This window comes from Rhinolophus sinicus, chromosome 18 (genome assembly GCF_057876585.1).
Source record: "Rhinolophus sinicus isolate RSI-liver-muscle chromosome 18, RSI-T2T, whole genome shotgun sequence".
NCBI lineage: Eukaryota > Metazoa > Chordata > Mammalia > Chiroptera > Rhinolophidae > Rhinolophus > Rhinolophus sinicus.
In genome coordinates, this window is record NC_142518.1 from 80,677,776 (window position 1) to 80,699,388 (window position 21,613).

Consider the following 21,613-nt stretch of genomic DNA (forward strand, 5'->3'; position numbering starts at 1 on the left):
TAATCATCAGAGAAATGCAAATAAAAACCACAATGAGATATCACCTCTCCCCAGTCAGAATGGCTATCATCAACAAGACAAATAGTAACAAGTGTTGGAGAGGCTGTGGAGAAAAAGGAACCCTCATACACTGTTGGTGGGAATGCAGACTGGTGCATCTGCTGTGGAATGCAGCGTGGAGTTTCCTCACAAAATTACGAATAGAATTACCGTATGACCCAGCAATCTGTCTCCTGGGTATCTACCCAAAAAATCTGAAAACATTTATCCATAAAGACACGTGTGGTCCAATCTTCATTGCAGCTTTATTTACGGTGTCCAAGACATGGAAACAACCAAAACGTCCTTCGATAGATGAATGGATAAAGAAGTTGTGGTATATATACAGAATAGAATACTATTCGGCAGTAAGAAAAGATGAAATAGGACCATTTGTTGTAACATGGATGAATCTTGAGATTATAATGCTAAGCGAAATAAGTCAGACAGAAAAAGCAGAGAACCATATGATTTTACAGATATGTGGTATATAAACCAAAAACAACAAAAGAACAAGGCAAACAAGTGAGAAACAAAAATTCATAGACACAGAGAATAGTTTGGTGGTTACTAGAGGGTAAGGGGGGTGGAAGGGGTGGTAGATGAGGGTAAAGGGGGATCAAATATATGGTGATCGAAGGTGAACTGACTCTTGGTGGTGAACACACAATGGGATTTATAGATGATGTAATACAGAATTGTACACCTGAAATCTATGTAACTTTACTAACAATTGTCACCCCAATAAAATTTTGCATAATGAAAAATAAAGAGAGAAGTTGTGCTTGTAAACCTGTAGCAATATAATATTGTCTGTTTTCAGAAATTTCCTAAAAGTCTAAAGTAATCAAACCCTGTTAAACTACTTTTGTGTGCTGGTTTCATGAGAAAAAAGACTGCCAATGAAGCCAGAGAGTGTTGGGAAGGATGATGTCTAAGGGAACCATTCATACAATTGTTCTTATGATTTGATAGCCTGCCTTTTAAAATGGTGTGCTGTGCCCAACAATTACTGAAAGCCAATAAAAAATTATCAGGGGAATGAAAACATGATAGGGAATTAATTCATAGGAAATATTTACCAATTAAACATCATACTGAAATATATTGTCCCCCGTACCCCAGTGATTGCAGTTTCTGTGTCATTCAGAATCACATATTAAACATATGCACCAGCCACGGAGCAGTTCTAGAGAGCACTAATCACATCCTAGACTATGTGAATGGCAGCCCCTGGAGATGTGTAAGGACAGTCTGTTCAGCAGTCTGCAAGTAGCCTTGAGCTATATAAACTCATTCTCCTCACTCCCAGAGGGTATTTTGGTTGAAAGAAAAGGTATAAACAAACAAACAAAAAACAAAAACCACAGTCTTACGGTCAAACTGAGTCTGAATCTAACACAGAGAGAGTTAGAATAATTACAATTGGATGTAAACAATTAGTCTTTGATTTCTAAAAACTCAGGAGTTATCTAGAGTGAAATAATAATTTCTGAAACCGCTAAATTGAAAAGTACCTAAATATTGTAAAACAGGGTGTTTGTGTCCCTCCTTTTGCTCCAATTATATCTATTCCAAATGGTTTCTTCATTTAAGTTGCAATTAAAAGAAAATATAGTAAGGAGGTAGTTACATGGATTTACACACATATATCTGTATAATGAGTGTGCTTTATTATTTATAATTCTAGCTCAGTAGTGTGTGTGTGTGTGTGTGTGTCTGTGTGTGTCTGTGTGTGTAGGTGTGTGTTTATTTATTTAGTCAATGCTGGCATGACTGAAAGCCTGGAGGCTCAATCTTTGGACCTCTTCTCTAGCTACTCCTCTCACTCCCTTGACCACGTTATCCAGTGTTCATGGCTCTGTATACTATCTGTACTAGCACTATCCAATAGAAATATAATGTGAGCCACATGTGTCATTTTAAATCTCCTAGTAGCCACGTTCAAAAAGTCAAAAGAATCAGGTGAAATTAATTTTAATGTATTTTCTTTAAACCAATATACCCCAAATATTATAATTTCAACATGTGATAATTATTAATGTGATATTTCCCTTTCATTTTTCTGTATTAAGTCTTTGAAATCTGGTGTGTATTTTATCCTTCTTATAGCACGTCTCAATTCAGACGAGCCCCATTTCAAATGTTCCATAGACACATGTGGCTAGTGGCTACTGTATTAGACAGCACAGATCTATATACTAACAACTTGCAAATTTACTTCTCCAGATCAGATCTCTTCCCTGAACTTCAGACTTACAGGTCTGACAATTAAGTTCTTGAACTTGTTGCAACAATGTTGCTAACCTTTTTTTGATATCACAGGGATTATTCATTATGAATTTGCACCAACTAGACAAACAGTTAACCAAGTTTACTATTTGGAAGTGCTGAAAAGGCTGCGTGAAAAAGTTAAGACGACCTGAACTTTTCACCAACAATTCATGGCTCTTGCATCACAACAATGCGTCAGCTCACACGGCGCTGTCTGTGAGGGAGTTTTTAGCCAGTAAACAAATTGCTGTGTTGGAACACCCTCCCTACTCACCTGATCTGGCCCCCAAGGACTTCTTTCTTTACCTAAAGGTAAAGGCAATATTGAAAGGAAGACATTTTGATGACATCCAGAACATCAAGGGTAATATGACGACAGCTCTGATGACCATTCCAGAAAGAGTTCCAAAATTGCTTTGAAGGGTGGACTAGGTGCTGGTGTTTGTGCATGGCTTCCCAAGGGGAGTAGTTGGAAGGTGACTGTAGTGATATTCAGTAATGAGGTATGTAGCACTTTCTCTAGGATAAATTTGCAAACTTAATTGTCTGACCTCATAGTGTCTGTAGTTGTAAGTATGCTTTAGGCTTAAAGTAACAGAATATTCAAGTAAAAGTCGCATAAACCAAAAGGGTTTACTTGTATCACACAAAAAGGAACTCAGAGGCAGGTAGTGCTAGGGTAGGTTCAATAGTTCAATACCGTCCAGATTCTGGATTGGCTTCTCTGAGATGATCTTGGCCTTCCCTCGTGTTTGCAAAATTGCTGCCAAGGGCAGATGCCTCACAAAAAAACATCCCTCTCAGGAAGACAGGGGGAGCTGAGGTCTCCTGCCTATCCATTTTTATCATGGTGGAAACTCTCTCAGGAACCGTCCTCCCACACTTCCTTTTTATATTCCATTGGCCCACACTGAGTGGGAGTGAGAGTATCATGATTTTTTTTAACCAATCATCATTCATCACGTTGAGCTGGGCCTGCCTTCCCTAAGCCCTATGGCTCTGTGCTATACCTGAAGCATATTTGGGCTCTTATCAAGGAAAAAGTGTTATGGCTGCTGTGGAGGTTAACCAACAGCGTAAGCCACACAAGCATTCATGAAATGGAAGGCATGAATTCATGGTGATCCACACATCCAACAATTAACAAATTTTACACACACACACACACACACACACACACACACACACACACAGTAAAGCAAAGACTGGTGATACAAGGCCTCTGCCTTTAGAAGACTTCCAGTCCCAGGCCCTCTAAGATCCTCCATCTGTGCTGTATCAGGACTAATGTGATGGCTGCTGAAATAGACCTGCTTCCTGCTAAGATACTTGGCCTTTGCTGGGTTTTCATAACAAAGTGCCACATGTAGGTGCGACTGTTTGGCTTTTGAAATTAGGAAAAGTGAAGTGCCCTCTGGCTGTGGTAGGAATTCTCTTATAAAGGCTGCATGGTTCCCCAGAAATTATTTTCAAACTCTCAAAAAATGTAGTAACCAGACAGAAATTGCCACCACCAGTGAAGCCTCTCCCACTTTGCACTTAGGAGGTTTTACAGAGTCACTAGTACTTCAAGATTCTCATCCTTATTTGTGCCTTAAGAATGTTTATTTTACATGTAGTCAGAAGTTCTTTGATTCTTGGAAAACAATTTCTTGGAAGGTGATGAGGATCAAGAAAGGAGTAGGAAATGGAGAAGTGATAGCAGGGCACATGTAAAAGCTTCTAGAACACTGGTTAAGTCCTCCAGAACCCAGACAATGGCCTTCCTAATGCCACTCCTAACTCATCCTCTGGCGCGCAGTCCCTGTTAACTAGACAACCTGCCACAGGCTCAGGCCCCGCCATCAGCTCTCCCGCCCGTGGTGGTGGCGGTGGGGTTCTGCCACAGCAAGTTCCACTTCTTACAGCCTGCTGCCTCCCGGGGTGGCCTCCGTGAGGAGGACCAACTGAGTAAGAAAACGCTACGGGTGAGGACAGGACTCAGACGAGCCGCTCCCGCCAGAAACGCGCTCTTCATCCTTCGACAAGGGCGCGACCCCTCCTCCGCGGAGCACACAATAGGCGTAGCTGCACGTTGTTTCCCAGCCCCTGGAAGCCTGGGTCCTGGGGGCTTGCGGGGTGCTGACACGCGAGTCTCCAGCCCTCCTGAGGGCACCACAGACTGGCGGCAAAGGAGTACTGGGGTGGAACGCACTCCACACTTGGAGACTTTTCTTTATCCCGCCCCTCTCCCCGACGAGAAATATGCTGCAGCCAGCTCTCCCCTCCCGGATGCGGCTGCACCAGCACCATCAGCTGCGGGCGGAGCCCGAGCAGTTGCCACTTCCCCCCTGTTCCCTCGTGACCTCGCCCTCCCACCCACTTCTCCCTCCTGGTTCACACACCCTTCCTCCCAGACACGCCCTCCTCCTTGGGCTGGTATCGCGCAAGGCTCGGGCTCTGTAGTGGAGGGAGCGGCCGCCGCCGCCGCGGTGGGGCAGGACAGCGGGCGAGAGCAGGAGGGAAGGAGGGGACGAGGGAGGAGCCGCGGGAGGGAGGGAGGGGCAGCGGGCGCCGCGCAGCTTTGTGGCTGGCAGGCCGGCGGGTAAACAGGGAGTAGCAGCGGCCGCTGCCGGCTCGGCCCGGGGCACTGAGCACGCCCGCCGAGACCTGCGCCCGCGGCCATGGCCGAAGTGCGCAAGTTCACCAAGCGGCTCAGCAAGCCTGGCACGGCGGCTGAGCTCCGGCAGAGCGTGTCCGAGGCCGTGCGGGGCTCCGTGGTGCTGGTGAGTGGCCGGGGCACGGGACATCTCGGGGGACGCGTTCGGGGCGAGAGAGACGGGGTGGCTTCCCGTGCAAGGGGGCCGGGACAGGGACGGCGCTCGAGGCGGCTGCCCGTGCGCTCTCGGGTTCAGTTAAGTTTGCGCGCTGACCGCCGCGGGCCGGGGTCGGAGTGCCAGCTGACAGCGCTGCGGCTGCGGGGCGCGGCGGGGCGTGCGCTTGGCTGGACGACGGCAGGCCCTTGGGGACTCGGACCCCCAGCACGAGCCAGGGGTGTGAACTGGGGAGCGGACTCTGAGGTGTCCGAGACCCAGCACAAAGCCAGGGGACCAGGCACAACGAGATCCTTATTCCCTCCTGCCGGCACCTGAGGCAGCCTGGGCGGAAGGATGAGATGAGCGTTTTGCACATACATACTCATGCGCGCACACACACACCGTGTACACAAAAAAGAACCCCACCCAAAAACCCCGGGCGCCCAAGCTCTGGCGGGCGGTGAGAACAGAGGAAGTAGAGCGACTTCCTCCTGCTACTGGGGAGAGAGAGGGTGGTGATGGGTGTTGAAGGGGTGCTGCTGCTGCTGCTGCTGCCGCGGAGGAAAGGGATTGGAAACAACGAGGTTCCGGGGAGAGTGGGCGCGGGGTTGGCCGCGGCAGGGCGAGGGTGTCCCCTGGGACCCGGGAGCTCTCCAGAGGCAAGGAATGGGGAGCCCTGTAGGTTTTTCGGGGAAGGTGGGGGTGTACCAGTCCAGGTATGGAGGACCTGTAGTGAGTGCCCCACCATTCGGGGCTAGGGAACGAGCATTTGAAAGCGCGCTGACCCCTTGGGAACCCTCCCATCATTCCCTTAGCCTCATCCGAATTGTCTGACTGCGGACCGGTGCTGACTGGCACTTGCCCCTTCTATTTTCATGACACTCGTTGCCAATTTCCTGGCAATAGACTGGTTGACGAGTGTTTGTTGTTACTTTTGTTTTTTGTTTGTTCGTGTTTTGTCTCTCTCCACTCCCTTTACCTTACCTTGTCGCCTGCTGTGTTTAAATTTCACCACTTAAGAGCGGGCAATCTTTTTGTTAAAACAACTTATCATCAGAAGGGAATTTTACAGCTTTTCCTTGTAATTTTTCTGTTGGTCTTGTAGAATCTATGATAAAAGCAACATTAAAGGGAGGCCAGAGGCCTGATCCCAACAGTGGAGAAAGTTGACATTAGTGTGAGTTCTGGAGGCGGATCAAAGGTAATATATGTACCTTTGCGATAAAGATCTGATCCCTGAAAGCTACAACTATGCTAAGCCAAGTGACAAAAAAAAAAATCTCTCTATGTTGGCCAGACCCTTGGAAGTTTAATTCTGCTCTTCAGCAGAGCAAAACCCAGACCTTCAGTGTTCTTTTAGTGGACTTGGTTTATTGTCTGTCTCTCCAATTTTAGAATGAAGTCCTGTTAGGTCAGATTGGAACCTCCATTGTCATCACAGCCAGTTACGACAGGAAGACAAGCTGTGTGTAGGGTATATATACCAGGGCTCTCTCTTGGGTGTTTGTTAGCAAGTGATTCCATCTGCCTAGCCCAAGAAACACTTTCCTAAATTCAGGAAGGAAGAAAGAAAACCTTGCTTCAGCAGGGGTGGCTGGTTTACCACATCGTGTGTAGGGAACCTATAAAGTGGATAGACGGTTTCAAGAGAATAAAGGGGACTCAGCAAACCTCCACTGGGATTTCACCAGCGTTTGACCCGCCACCCTCAGCAGCAAAAAGTTAACATTAGCATTCTTGCCCAGGTCTTTAGGTTTTAAAAAGAATTTTGTGTAGCACAGGTGCATCTGCCCCTTCCTAACCATTGAGTCTGGCAAAGCTGGAAAAACTGTTAGTGGGAGGAGAGTCTTCTGGGAGATGCTACCAGCCTAGCTTACTTGGGACCAAGGCCACAGATTTTCACTAGGCAAGGCACAGGCATGATACTTATTACTACTCTGGTATGTGATCCACACTGAAATTTTGGGGGTGGAGAACTGATTCTAGGAATCTCAAATCAACCAGTATCTGTTGAGCCCCTACTGCATGCAAGACACAATGCTAGACAGCCTGTAATTGTAAGTGAATGCGGATGACTTTTCCTCCATTTGTTTTCATTAGTTGCAACCTGGGTTGGGTCTGTGTGTATGTGTTTGTCAATAAAACACCCAGATTATATACACAAGTCAATTTTAGATTGTTCTTAGCACCTTGGTGAATGCTATTTTTAAGCAGTTCCGTCAATTAAGAAATAAGGAAACAGTCTTAAATTGAGTGGATTCTCCTCTTAAATGGCTCTTAGTCCTGCTTTTCTGACACAAATTGCTGTTAATCAATAGCAAAGCGATGGGTTGCTGGAGAACCAGTGGACCACATTGCAGCTGCCTCTGTAACTTCTGATTCTTTTCGGATTTAAGCCCTAAACTATTTCTAAGGGACATCTGAAGTAGGATTTACACTTGCTGCTGTAAACCTGTGACACTCGCACTAGGGCTTCAAGATGGAGTCATTACCACAGTAGGTCAAGCTTTCCTCTGCTGTACGAGTATCTCTCACTAGAACTTGGAAAACCCACCAAGCTGGGCAAATATTCAATATTTCCTTTTTAGGTTTAAAAAAAAACAAACCATATATATATATATATATATATATATATATATATATATATAATTATACCTTTGTTAGCATGTTGCTAATGTGGGGGCTAAAAAAAAATTTTTTTCTCCTACCTTCTAAGTTCTTTTGGCTGTTCATCAAATTAACAGAGACAGATTAACAGGAGATAATCACATTTTAGTACATGCTCATAGGGAATTCACATACCCATGAAAATTCCAAAGATAGTGAGGCAACAGTAGGTATATATGACATTTTGGGCAAAGGATAAAAGGGTGGGGTAGGGTGTTAGATTTCAGGAGTGAGAATGGGTGATTTACAGGTACTTGAGGAAGAGCAGAACATACATGGCAGGAAAATTATTGCTAACAGGCGCCTGCCTGGAACCCTGATATTTGCCATACTTAATTCAAATCAGGCTAAGGTGAACATTCTAAGATTTCCTTCCAGAAGCAGATTTTTCTGTCTGCATCTCTTGGGCAGGAAAGGGGGGACAGTCAAAGTTTCTTTCTGAGTCTTGTTTCTTAAAATCAATATACCCAAAAGGCAGCTTCAGGGTGGCAAAACTTTAATTCCCTTCACTAACATTATTTCGTTTTGCTTGCTGTTTGAAAAATTCAGAAGGCGTGAGCTATATACCGGGGGTGCCAGAAAAATGTATAACATTTTAAGAGATGTTAATACTTTGGTCAACGTTGCTCAAGCAGTAGTTCACCATAATCTGAAGTGTCTGCCACTTTGAGCACCTCTTGTAATTACAGAAGTCAAAAGTGACTTGTAGTCATCTTTTGTTATTGGTATATATTAATGCAGTTTTTTCCTTTCTTAAAATGTGTATACATTTTTTTTTTGGTATCCTCTGTGTAGCATAGAGTTGTGTACTCAGACCTTCATTCAGTTGTTAGTACTTCTACAAATCTATTAGCCTGTATAATGAAGCAGATATAGACTGTTTTCGTTGCTTCATTTTCCTGGAAGTTTGGCATTTTTATGAAGGTCAGTTTTAACCCAGGGAAAGGGATAATTACTAGAGAATTAACCGTTGGCAGAGATTTCTCAAGAGAGGCTGCTTGGGGAGGAATATTATAACCTGAGTATATGTGATTAACTGAGAAATGTTTACATACATGCATGTTTTAAATGCAGAGTTTTAATGCTGTTTTAATTATAATTCAGGATATATCGTGTTTTTCCCAAAAATAAGACCTAGCCAGACAATCAGCTCTAATGCGTCTTTTGGAGCAAAAATTAATATAAGACTCAGTCTTATTTTACTATAAGACTGGGTCTTTATAATTAATATAATATAATATACTATAATATAATATAATATAACATAATACAATATAATATAATATAATACCGGGTCTTATATTAATTTTTGTGCCAAAAGACGCATTAGAGCTGATCGTCTGGCTAGGTCTTATTTTCGGGGAAACACAGTAGGTATTTGTGTCTCAGGGAGAACAAAGGCATTTGATAAACCTGTTGTATTCTGGCTCTCCTTAAGAGGAGTCACTGTGCCTGGGCAAAGTGTTTAAATACTGTTTGCTTGCTGCTGCTGAATTTACCCTCAACTCCGTGTGCACCAAAGGATCAGGAAAGACTTGATAGATGTTACAGGTTGTAGCCCTTTGAGGCAGGGTAATGAGTGCAGTGTCCCCTGACTGGCAGCAGCCAGATTTCATCTAACTCCAAGTAGAGGAAAAACTCCCCCAAAGCTGAAAAGGCTGCAAAGCTTCTGCAACTGTTGACTCCTCCCACCCAGCACACACAACTACCTTTGCATAGAATGTTTGTTAGGCTGGAATTTAGGAAAGGCTTGGAAATCAATCAGCGCCCCTGATCCCTCTTCCCTGGGGAATTTGTGGAAAGTACTTAATACAGAACAAAACAACGGACACAGCGGAATAAAGCCAGTTTCAATGGGCCAAGCGTTTCCAGTTCAGAGACTTAGCTTGGATCTGAATGAACTGAGTCAGGCGATTTGCCCTGAGTTTTAGTGCCTAAACATGGAGTAGTCTCACTATTCCTGTCGGCTTTTCCAGGTTGGGAGGGCCTGCCGCAAGCCACTCCTGGAGGATCTGTCCAAAAGTTCAGTGGAGAGTGCTGTGAAACCACAGGTCTCACTGGACCCTTTTTGAAGCACCAAATAGAATTTTTTTCATGTTGTATTCTCTGAATTGTTTCTTTTCCTAGTCTAAATATCAGTAAGCCTTCTTTTGGAAACGTTTATTGCTTTGTTATGTAATACACACGTTTATTGTAGAAGAGTTAGAAAAACAAAAGAATAATCACCTATCACTCAGGGAACTTTTAATATTCTAATGTGTGTATATATATATATATATATATATATATATATATATATTAAAACTGTCTCTTTTGTGTGTGCTTATATATGAAAATATGGATTGAATAAATATATGAACTTAATTTTTTCACTTACCAATATCTTATGAACATTTCTTCACATCAATAAATATAAATCTACACAATCATGTTTCATGACTGCCAAAATTCCACTATGGGTGTACCATAGGTAATCATTCTTTATTTGATATTTTGGTCATTTTTAATTTTGTAGTGTTATAAACATGAGCTGTCCAATACATTAGCTACTAGCCACCTGTGGCTGTTTACATTTAAATTTGAATGAATTAAAAAATTTAAAAAATCAACTCCTAAATTAACTAGCCACAGTTCAAGTGCTTGATGGCCTCATGTGGCTGCTGGCTACCATATGGGACACCACGGACAGAACATTTCTATCATTGCAGAAAGTTCTTTTGGATAGTGCGGCTAGAAACATTAAGTGAATGACATCTCTAGGCAGGCATTTTCAAACTTGCTAGATTGTCCCTTTCAGATAAGTTTCCGGCATTGGAATTGCTTGCTTAGACATTACATACATTTTTAGTGTGAAAAATTCTTCTTAAGCATACTGTTAAATTGCTCTGCAGAAAGTTGTTGCCATTTACTCTTTCACCAGCAGAATATACAAGTGTTCGTTTTTCCTCTCCCATGCTAACACTGGATAGTAATATTTTTTTAATCTGTGCAATCTGATACAAGATAAATAGTGCATCGTGGTTCTAACTTGCATTTCTGTGAGAACTCTTGAAGTTGAAAACATACAGGTTTTTTGTATGTTGATTAGCCATTCTTATTTCTTCTTTTGAGGATTTGAGTGAACCGTCTTACGGACTTGCCTTGTTTGTAATTCTTGCAATAACGGTCTCCACCCCCAAGATTCTGTTTCGATAAGTCTGGGGTTGGGCCAGGCATCTGTATTTTTTAAAAATACCCAAAGTGATTCTGATGTGCACAGAAATGCTGATTAGACCCCTTGCCCACTCGAGACAGGAATGTCCCCTACACGTACTCCCTGCTTTTTAGAGGGCTACGCTAGAAAGGCATCTTGAGCTGAAATTTACTCTTAAGTTCCACAAATGGCTAGCCTACCTCTGCTGTTTGCAGCCACACACAATATGTGTGCTTCCTCTTTCACATGACAACCCTTCAAATATTTGGAGACAGCCACCATGTATGTCATTTTTAAATTCACCCTTCACAAAGCCAAAGAGCCTTCATTTCTTTCCTTTATTCCTAATGTGACTTGGTTCCAAGATTCTTCACCATTCTGGTCACCCTGTTTGGGCTCTTTTCCAAGGTCTCAATGTCCTATTTAAAAGGTGGGAGTCCGAGCACAGGCTCAAGAGTCAGACCTGGGCTTGAATCTGATCTCTGTCGCATGCTTGCATTGTGAAATGAGGCAAGTAACCAGATCTCATTTTCCTCATCTCTGCAATGGGGATAAATAGTTGTACCTACCTCTGGAGTTCTTGTGAGGATTAAAGAAGGTAATGATGGAAAGTGTCTGATGTATAAGTGAAGCATAAAGGTTAAAAAAAGAGATCTGCTGGGGAGAGGAAGTATTCTGGAAGGGACTATCAGAATACAATGGGGGATGGGACAATATTTCTTACTCATTTTGTATATGAGTTGAGAAGTCAGGAGCTGTGTATTCATCTCTATTCCCAGTGCCTCACCCAGTACCTGGGATGCACGAGGTACTCAGCGGGAAGTGCACTGGCAACAATATATAGCATGGATGGGATGTTGGGTGACTGGAGGCCAGGTACATAACTAGTTAAAATATATAGTTCCAGACAGAGAGAGAACAAAGGCTTTAACTGAGGCAGTGAGAATGGTGATAAGGGGTAAGATGTAAGAGATGTTTCAGTGATCAAAGCAGCAGGATTTGGTGACTCTTGAAGAGGGAGGAGAAGGGGGAAGGAAGAAGTGGGAGGAAGAGAAGAAGAGAGGAGGTGGGGTCAAGATGACAGGTTTCTCAGCTTGGGTGAACTGGAGGAAGAGCATGTTTGGTGCTAGAGGAAGGGAAAAGAAAATGAGCATCCTCAACTTGTGAGGGTTGTCAGTGCAAAACCAGGTTTCAGTTAGGCAAGGCAGTGGAGAGAACATTTCAGGGGAAGGCTGAGCATGTAGGGTTGTGTTTTGGCAAAAGACTAAGGTTCTTGAGGGGAGAGAAGAAAGTGTTCCAAGTGGGATCAGGAAGGGGAGGAACAGCCAGGGCTGAGTCGACAAAGGTGAAAATTGTAGGTGAAATTAGCTGATTGAAGGAGTTTGTACCTTTGCGGGTAATTAGGGAAGTGGGAGGCAGGGCATGGAGCAATGGTGTGGAGGCCAGCCCCAGACTTCCACTTAGAGAGCTGATGGTAAATTAGGTCACCCCTGGGCAGCTCCCCTGCCAGGGTTTGAGCAGTGGAGATGAGTAGTGCCCCGCACTCCCCCGCTGTGCCGAAATAAGCTGAATAGGATGTTTATGCATTTGAACTCACAAGCCAGGAAAGGAAATTAGATGTGTGCAAAGAACAAACAGAAGATAGAAGCACAGGAGGAGGCTGGTGCTTCTGCCTTCTAGGCTTAGTTAGTTACAACATCTCTGTCGCCCAATATCAAGCTCTTTTGTGATCCTTAATGTTTTTCAAGAGTTAGGTCCTTTCTGGGTTCAACAGTGTTCAGTAGGCCTTTGCTAACTGTTGCTAACGAACAGTGTTAATCTGTGGCATTTTCCCCACATTTATTTGACTACAGTGCCCCCCCCCTTTTAAATGGGAAACTAAATGGTAGGTATAACACTGAGAAATTCATATATAGTGTACACATGAGTCACCTTGGCATTCCTTTACTTGATCTCTGTGGACTACAAAGTGCTTATTACCATCCCAAATCCCCAGATCTCCACTTCAGGACCCCTTCTGTACCTTGCTTGTTGGAATTCAGAGGAGTCATTTATTTACCTACCTGGTTTTGCTTTCTTCTGAGATACAGAATTGTCAGTAAGGCATGTTGAAAAAGTATTTATTTGTTTGTTTGTTTATTTATTTTAAACACAGAAAGGAAGGCCAGAAACCACAGGAGGGAAAAGTAACGAGAGCTGTTTCCCCTTTTCTGTGAATCCTAATGGTAATTTTATGATACATATCTCTTTGGGATTTAGATCTTGGTTTCCTTTAGCTTTTGTCAGGAGTGCATAAGGATTCATGGCTAACATTGGCCTGCTGCTTATACTATCAACTTAGAGCCAGACGCCTTGTTGATTCTTGCAGGGCCCCACCCTGGAGACTCCCAGAGCTGTCTCATTTGGAAAGGGACAGTCTTATTTGGCTGGAATTTGCTTGGAAGCTCCTGCTTTTTAGAGCAGAGTGCTTAGGAGTAGGCTCTGGAAGCACACTGCCCAGGTTCAAAGTTCAGCTTAGCTACTTACTAGCTGGGTGAACTTGGGCCAGTTATTTAACCTTCCTGTGCCTTGATAAACCCTCTTGTGGGCTTGTTGAAAAAGGCTTAAAGGAATTGTTGCATGCGAAGCACTTAGAGCAAGGGTTGGCACATGGGAAGCACTCGGTGACTATTAGCTCTCATTATTATTCCCAGGCTTTATGGTGGGCAGGAGACGTCTTTTGTGTACCTTACAAGTCAACAGATGAAAGTAAACTTGTGGAAGGGAAGCAGATACCCTTGCTTTTTAATTTTATTTCCTTGCTCCAAATCCTGCGCCAAAGGATTAGCTACATGGCTGAGCCAAGAGTCATACCCTTCCTGGAAAAAGAAGCTGGCAGACCCCTCTCCATTAGGTTCTTGGTAGTATCCATTTTCAGTTGGGCTTGGTCATATTGAAGAGCCCAGGGGATGTGAGCTAGGGCTCTGGGTCTTTGGCAATTCTCGTCTTCAGATTAATCTGAGGAATACTCAAGTGGGAAGTCTAATCCTCAAGTGGGGAGGAACACCCAGTCCTATGACTGCGAAGCAGGTCCTCCGGTCTGGGGAACTTGCATGTGTGGCCTCTGGCAGAAGCAGTCACCTTTCTGACAGTCTATTCAGTGTGGTTTATGCAAAAGGGTGGATAAAGGAGAATTGGGTTCTGTGTGGAAAAATAGAATTGTTATGCGGGATCTCTGGTCCCGCTCCCCACACAAGAACACAGGATATGATGAGGCTGTAAAGGAACACCCACGGAGCCATAGATAGGGGAGTCATACCACTATATTCTCGCTGGCAGCTGGGTTGGAGACACAAGAAGCAGGAGATACCTGATGCGCAATCCGCCGTCCTCTTCTCTGCCAACCAACCTACCCCCTAGTGTAGCCACAGCAGTTATATTAGTGGCTAATGGCTAACCCATAACAGCTGATGGCCACCCTGCCACAGCAGATGGCCATCTGATTACCGCTGATGGCCATCTAATAACCGAGCCAGCACCTTTCCATGTGAGGCCGAGAGCCTGGAAACTGCTCTCTGGGACTCTGTCCCCACACTCCACCCCTCCAGGGTCTTGCCTCACAATCTATGCAACAAGTGTCTTCCACAAGAGGCCCTATGCGAGGAACCTAGAGATGGATGAAATATCCTGGGTACAGCCAGGCTTTCTGGGCACAGCTAGGGTTTCTCAGTGCTGGAACAATAGTGGCTCACAGCCAAGGTGTGCACACACTCTTGATGGCAGCCGGGCAAGACACAGGTAGCAAACATCTGCCTGCACCCCAACAAGGGGTCTTCCTGCACCACAGTCTCGCTGGCGGCTGGGCGAGACACAGGAAGTAAACATCCACCAGTTCCACTACATGGTGGTACGTTCCCAAGCAAACAGTCAAGCGGTCCATCAAATTAGGGATGGAGCCCATTCCCCATAGTTCACAGTCATTCACCAGGGCTGTGCATTGGCCTCACAATGTGTGTCCTCTCCACAGGGCGAGGGCTCCAAGTCCTCCCCAACCTGGGGGTGAGGGACGACTTTGACCTCACCCGCATCCTCCACTGAGGACTCAGCAAGTGTTTCCTCCTGGGACTACAAGTCCCACACCTGAGCTGCCTCAGCAAGCACTTCCCAGCCCACACAGCTGCAACGACCTTTGCTTTCTCCTGTCTATGCTGGTCGGAAAGCCATCCACGTCCTCCCACCCCTCCACGGGGGTCGAACTCCTGAGAACAGTGGCCACTGAGCACCACACACTGTGTGGGGGCCACATGTCCTCTTGCCCAGAGTCAGACATCATTCTTACCTAGCTGGAATCTTGCTAGCCGTGCCAAGTGTCTGAGTGGGTGATGGCCCCCGTGTAAGATGTCCACAACTCGAGGAGCCCATGGCAGCAGCAGACCACCAAAAGGCAGGCGATGCCCACCATGGTCAAGAGGATGGTATGCCATCCGGAGGCTCGAGAGAATGACCAATTTACTGAGGGGTCATGTTTCTCCAGGCAGATTGCGTTTCCTGTTCCCCATGCTGGTTGAGACCCTGCTTGCTGCGCCATGTGTCATGCAGGGACTCTGGTCCCTCTTCCTGCACAAGAACGCAGGACATGGCTAGGCCAAAAAGGAACAGCCTCGGAGCCATAGATAGGGGAGTCATACCACTGTTCTCGCAGGCGGCTGGGTTGGTTGGCAGAGAAGCGGATGGCAGATTGCGGATCATGTGGAGCCTGCCTGTGTCTCCAACCCAGCCACCAGCGAGACTATAGTGGTATGACTCCCCTATCTATGGCTCCGTGGGTGTTCCTTTTTGGCCTCACCGTATCCTGCGTTCTTGTGTGGGGAGCAGGAGCTAAGTCTCTGCATGACTAGAACTTCAGCACTCTTTCCTTTCCTTCTCAAAACTTTATTGACATCCCTTCCACTCATTAATCCTCACTTCAAAAAATCAAGTGACTATTGAAATTCGAATGACTTTTTAAAGTTCTATTTTGGAAACATGTATTTTAGTGGGAAAATTTTCAAGCCTAAAGGTCTCCTAAGAAATTAATGTACTTTTTATATTTGGTTATTCTGGTTTTGTGGCAGCAGGACAAGTTATGTTAGGAATGGTGTGTACGGCTAAGTCGATACTGCAGAAAATATGCCAACTGTTCCAGCGACGTGGTTTACCTGTTGTCTGTGCGGAATTCACACGATCACACCTAAATTTGCTATTAATGATTTCCTGCAATTCTTCTCCACTTTTTTTATTGCCCATTGAGTTTATCATTCACAGGAAGCTGTATTTTTGCCTTTCCTGACAGCTTATGTCAGATTGTATATGTTTCAAGCTGCTGAGAAATGTTTGAAGATATTCTGGTACTTTAGCTTTTCCATCATGTTGCTTTCCCTAATGATTGAAATATTCTACTGGCTGAGACTTGACTAAGAAGTCAAGTGTTCTTCCAAGCCTCTGAGACAGAAACATCTTTATTTGAAGTGTTTCAGTGAAGTGTGTCAGGAAGCTGGGGAATGCCTTTGTAGGAAATGTTTTTTAGATGATGACAAGAACTTGTATTTTTATAGCCCCAGTCTTATGAACAGTTAAAAAAATGCTGTTATGCCTGTGGCCTTGAATGTTCTTACAAGTCACTATTAAACACATACTGCATTGCTGTCACCTCTCTTCTATAACTGGGGAAACAGGCATGGTTTCAAGTAAGGCAAGCTGTAGGTTATCCATATTTTCTAAATGACAAAACAGGTAATGAACTCCAGGTGTCTCAATTCCTTTGGAGTAATTAGGTAAAGAAGCACTGGCTCCTGGGCCAGATTCCACAGTAAATCAGGTGGAGGAAGCTCTTTTTGTGTGGTTTTGGTGATGACGTCTTTCTATTGGGAAATAGTGTTTATTTCTGAACAAACTTAGGTCTTTTAGTGGGAAATTAGGAAGTGAGAGGAAAAAAAAGAGGGATGAGATTGTTATTGAGAAATGTGGGCAATATCAGTATAGATTTTTCCTTGCCAAAGTAAACCTAAGGATTTTGAGAACTGTTTGCAATTGGCCATTCTTCCTTTCTTTGTTATTTGAATATCTATATGGAAAAAAAATTCTCCAGAATACTGACTCTGCAGAGGTACCTGGGATCATGTTCATGGAATTGTTTTTATCATTTTTTTTCAAGTGGGTTAATACTGTCCAAACATAACAACATACATATTTCTCTCCATGCCTTTTATATTAGTAGTTCAGTTTCCCACTTGAGAAACTGACAGCTTTATGCCTTGCAGAACCTGTTGTCAGTGTTCATGGTGTGAGTGGAAGAGTGCTGTTGGAACAACCAGTTTATTTTCATAGGTGAAAAAGTTCCTAATGGTTTGGTGTATCAAATGGTTTCCTAGAGACCTGAAGGAGGGAATACCACCTTCTAAGATACCTAATTTACCTCAGAGAAATAACAAGTTCAGTAGGGCTCGGAATCAACTGTTACAAAAATTGAACTAAATCGTTATTTAAAAGCTCACAGGGGCCAGTAGCGTTCCTTTTGTCCTACAGAGTGTTATTTACATCATGCTCTATTGCTTGTAGAGCAGTGAGGCTCTCTCTGCTAACCTGCTTCCCAGGGGAGAACTGCTCCTCCACTACCAGTGACCGACATGACTGCTTGCTGAGGAACTTGGCCTCTGTCGGCCCCTTCCAAACAAAATGGTCTGGCAGAATTCTCATCAGAAGAGAATTGTATAAGGCTCAGGTCTTTAATTGAAACCCCATTCCCTCTCCCTGCCTATCTCCCTCTCTCTTCATGTAGCTGGAACTACTCTGATGTCCAGAGCCAGCTCTGTATCGCCCCAGGTCCACCCCGGGTCAAGAGACCAGCCCAGGTCTATGCAGGTGACATCAGAGCACTCTCACATTCAGAGCTCAGGTTCTGGGCCCCAAGTCCTAGAGGCTGCTGGTTCTGCCCTGTCTTTAAAACCCATTTCTGGTCACTGGGTTTTATCTTCTCTTTTGTCCCTTTGTGTCGCTGTCCCAGTCACTGTATCCTAGTTTTGACCCCTTACCCTGTATCTAACGCTATGCCTCGGTTTTCTGGCCAGTGGCCCAGTTCCTCTAAGAGTGAGGTCTGGCCTTGTTGCTGGTCCTGAGGATGGCTGTCGTACCCTCACCTGATCTTATAACAGCTTGAGCTCAGCATGGGTGGGATTGTGGACTGAAGGAGTTGAGTGTCTGCTTAGAGAACTCAGAGGAGGCAGAATGCCTGGGATGACGAGTTCAGCCAGTGGCCTAGTTGAGGATTAGACTAGATGCATGGCCTATTAGCTTCCTGTGGCCGCTGAAACAAATTGCTACAAACTTAGTATTTCAGAACACACAGATTTGTTATCTCATAGTTCTGGAGGTGACAAGTCTGACATGGGTTTCACTGGGCCAACACCAAGGTGTCTGCAAGGCCTCACTCCCTGCAGAAGCTCTAGGGGAGAATCTGTTTCCTGGCCTTTTCCAGCTTCTAGAGGCTGCCTTCATTCCTTGGCTCATGGCCCCTTCCTCCATCTTCAAGGCAGAAATGGCTGGTCAAGTTTTTCTCGTTTTCAAGTTTATCATGCTGGTCAAGTGTCATCGTATCATACTGACACTGCTGCTGTCATCATATCTCCTCTGTTTCTGACTCTTCTGCCTCTCTCTCATGTACAAGGACCCTTATGATTACATTAGCCCTACTTGGATAATGTAGGATAATCTCACCTCAGAATACTTAACTCAGTGACGTCTACGAAGTCGCCTTTGCCGTTTAATGTAGCATAGTCAAAGATGTGGACATCTTTGGGAAACCATTATTCTGCCTACTTGCTCAGGCATTGCTGGAGATTGAAGAATGGTAAAATCCTAGAGTCAGATGGGTTCCCAACATGGATGCTGACCTGGTGGAGGAGGGACAGGGATCTGGTAGACTGGCAAACTGTTAGCCAGGTGCAGAAGTCTTCACAGAATTATGAGTAAGCACAATCCCTTTTGAGAATTTTGGCTGAAAGAAAGCAGTACAGGTTTGTAGTCTGCAATTTCAATTTGGATGTTTTCTTAAATTCTTCATAATTAATTTTTTTCCCCCACACAAAACTCCCTCGGCCTAGAGTTCTTGTAAGTAGGCACTGCTTTCAGACTTGAGGTGTTTCAGGATACAAGCTGGCCAGACATTTAGCAGGCACTTAGCCAGCTCAGGCCTATGGAATTTTCCAGCCTCAGTTAAAGAAAAAAGAGGTAGGGGTGTGTGTGTATGTGTATTTAAAAGAGAAAGGGATGGTTTCACATCACAGAGAATAACTCTTTGGCTGACAAGCCCCAAGACACCTCTCATGTATCCTGTGTGAAAGATACTTCACCCATTCTGAATGTCAAGCTATACCGGGCATGGCCCCCCTGCATTTCCAAGGTAATTGTAGGATCCTTTCCCAGAAATGGGTTTCTAAAACACATGATTGGTGAAGCAGAGAGAAGGAATGGAAAATCTCTCTGATTACTTCTGGCTTCATGGTGATTTCAACTGAGAGATAAATTGAAACTTCCTCTCTTCACCAAATCCAGCCACTGCCATCTTAGAGACACCACAAAAGCTTCCTGGCTGATCACATTTGCACCAGCCCTCCTCACACTGGCCAGTAAAATACGCAGGATGAGCTGATGGCAGAGAACTTTACTGCCCCGAAGAAGTACTCTATCACAGATGTGGATTGCATTTTCTATTTTTACATCAATTCTAATTGGTCATGGCTATATTTCTCTGAGGCCTGGCCTATCTTTTTTTTCAGGCCCTTAGATGACTGACCCAGTTTTGATGCACTGAAAATCATGTAAAAAGTTAGGAAGCCCCCAGATTTTGTTTCAAACTCTGTACAGACAAAATATACATTACTCATCTTCAGTTTCTACTGTTCCATTTTTCATTTTTTCACCTCAATAGGAAAACAATTTCAATTCTGCTTATAAGCCATCTCAGTTTAACAAATTCAGATGTTTTAAGTGGGATTATGCTAAAATTTTTTCTAATGGATTTATATACTGCTAATTTCTAAAATGTGGAAGTATTTATTAACTGTAATCCCATTATATTTAAGTCTGTTTTAGAAACTGGTGTTCATTTTCTTCAAATGATAGGTAGGCTCTTTCCCTTCAACCTGGTTTATTTTATTATATTTTATTTCATATTATTTTACTGATTTACTGTTGCGACCTGCACAACACAAACCGTGGGAAGGCGAGGGAGGCGGCGAGGGTTAAACTATCATAAAGAGACAGAGACTCAAATACAGTTAAATCACAGAGGACCGAGGGACTCGCAGCCTCAAGGGACTGGAGCCCCGAATCTGGTCGTCGTGGGTATTTATTGATTTCTTACAATAAGCATCACAAGATTAAAGGCAGGGTCCGTGAAATTCTCATACCACACCTTAAAATTCTTCCAATTCCCAGATATCTGTCCCAAAGCAACCGATGTTTATTGTCCCCAGGCGACTAGGTGGGTGTGTTCACCCCCCTGGGGGAGCAAGTCTCACAAGGTAAAACCATCCCATGAGCTAAGCAGGAAGAGCGATATCTTAACACTCTAAGAAGTCCTTTGCATAGCAGAGTGCAGGACAATTGGGGCATGCATTAGCAGCTTCCCATAATGGTGAGGAGGAGGGGTATGGCTACCTCCTGACTTTTATTATGTTAACTCATGGGGGTCCCAATGGGGTCCCGTCTGGCTTAAGTCGTTCCTCCCATGAGGAATCATTACTCGTCTTTGACTGCAGACCCAGCTTACAAGGACCAAATAGAGAGACTTAGGATAAATGAACTCAACCCCAAAGAGGGACAGTCCCACAAAGTTTTCTTTCCCTAAGGAAAGATTGGAGGGGACAAACGGCTAGGCTGCTGTGTGACCACAATTTACTACTTTTCTGTTTGGGTTTTTTACTTTTTTACTGGCCCTCATCTGCACTTCGTGGCTTCTGGGTGGTATGCATTTGATTGATGAGCTTTATGACAGAGTTGATGACTTTCAACTCGAACATCTGGGGCTGTGGTGTATACCAGCAGGAACTAGAAAGCAAGTGTTGTTGGAGAGTGAGCTAGAGACAGAAAGGTGTGCTGAGCGGTGGACGAGAGCTGCCTTGGCTGGAGGAAGAAATAGATACTTTATTCAGTTCGTGCTCAAATCCTAATGGAAATACTTTTAGAACTTGCTTGAATTGAAAAGCAGAGAATCTATTTCCACTGATTTCTTTTTAATGGATTAAATCTATTTAGAGAAAGGTTGCGCGTGGGGGAGGAGGGATAGGGGAAGGCAAGACAAGGACTTAAACTGAGGAAACTAAAGGATAAAAAAGGTAAGATGGAAGGAAGTATTTTTTTTTTCATTGTAACATACTAAGAAACCAGAGATTAAAATATTAACAATATTTAATGAAGGTAGCAGTATATTTTTAGATTCAGACAGGAAGAAATCAAACTCTTTAAAAATTATACTAGGTAAATGGAACAGTTTTGTCTGGGACCGAAGGGGTGACTAGACATTTATTTAGTGGAAGGAGGCAGTGCACTGTCAACTTGAGTAATTTTAAGATCCCAAATGAATTAGGTAGGGAACGTAGAGAGTACTAGCATGCAGTTCTCCACTGTA

General features: G+C 44.2%; 1 protein-coding gene across 2 annotated transcripts in view; it reads left to right on the forward strand.

Moving 5' to 3' along the window:
- The first annotated feature begins 4,850 nt into the window (after positions 1–4,850).
- Positions 4,851–21,613, forward strand: part of DOCK11 (dedicator of cytokinesis 11) — a 212,592-nt gene continuing 195,829 nt past the window's right edge. For both annotated transcript variants that reach the window (XM_019717035.3, XM_074323192.2), the window contains exon 1: positions 4,851–5,078. In XM_019717035.3, coding sequence (XP_019572594.2) covers positions 4,977–5,078 — 102 coding nt within the window. In that variant the 5' untranslated portion in view covers positions 4,851–4,976. The remainder of the gene's footprint in view (positions 5,079–21,613) is intronic.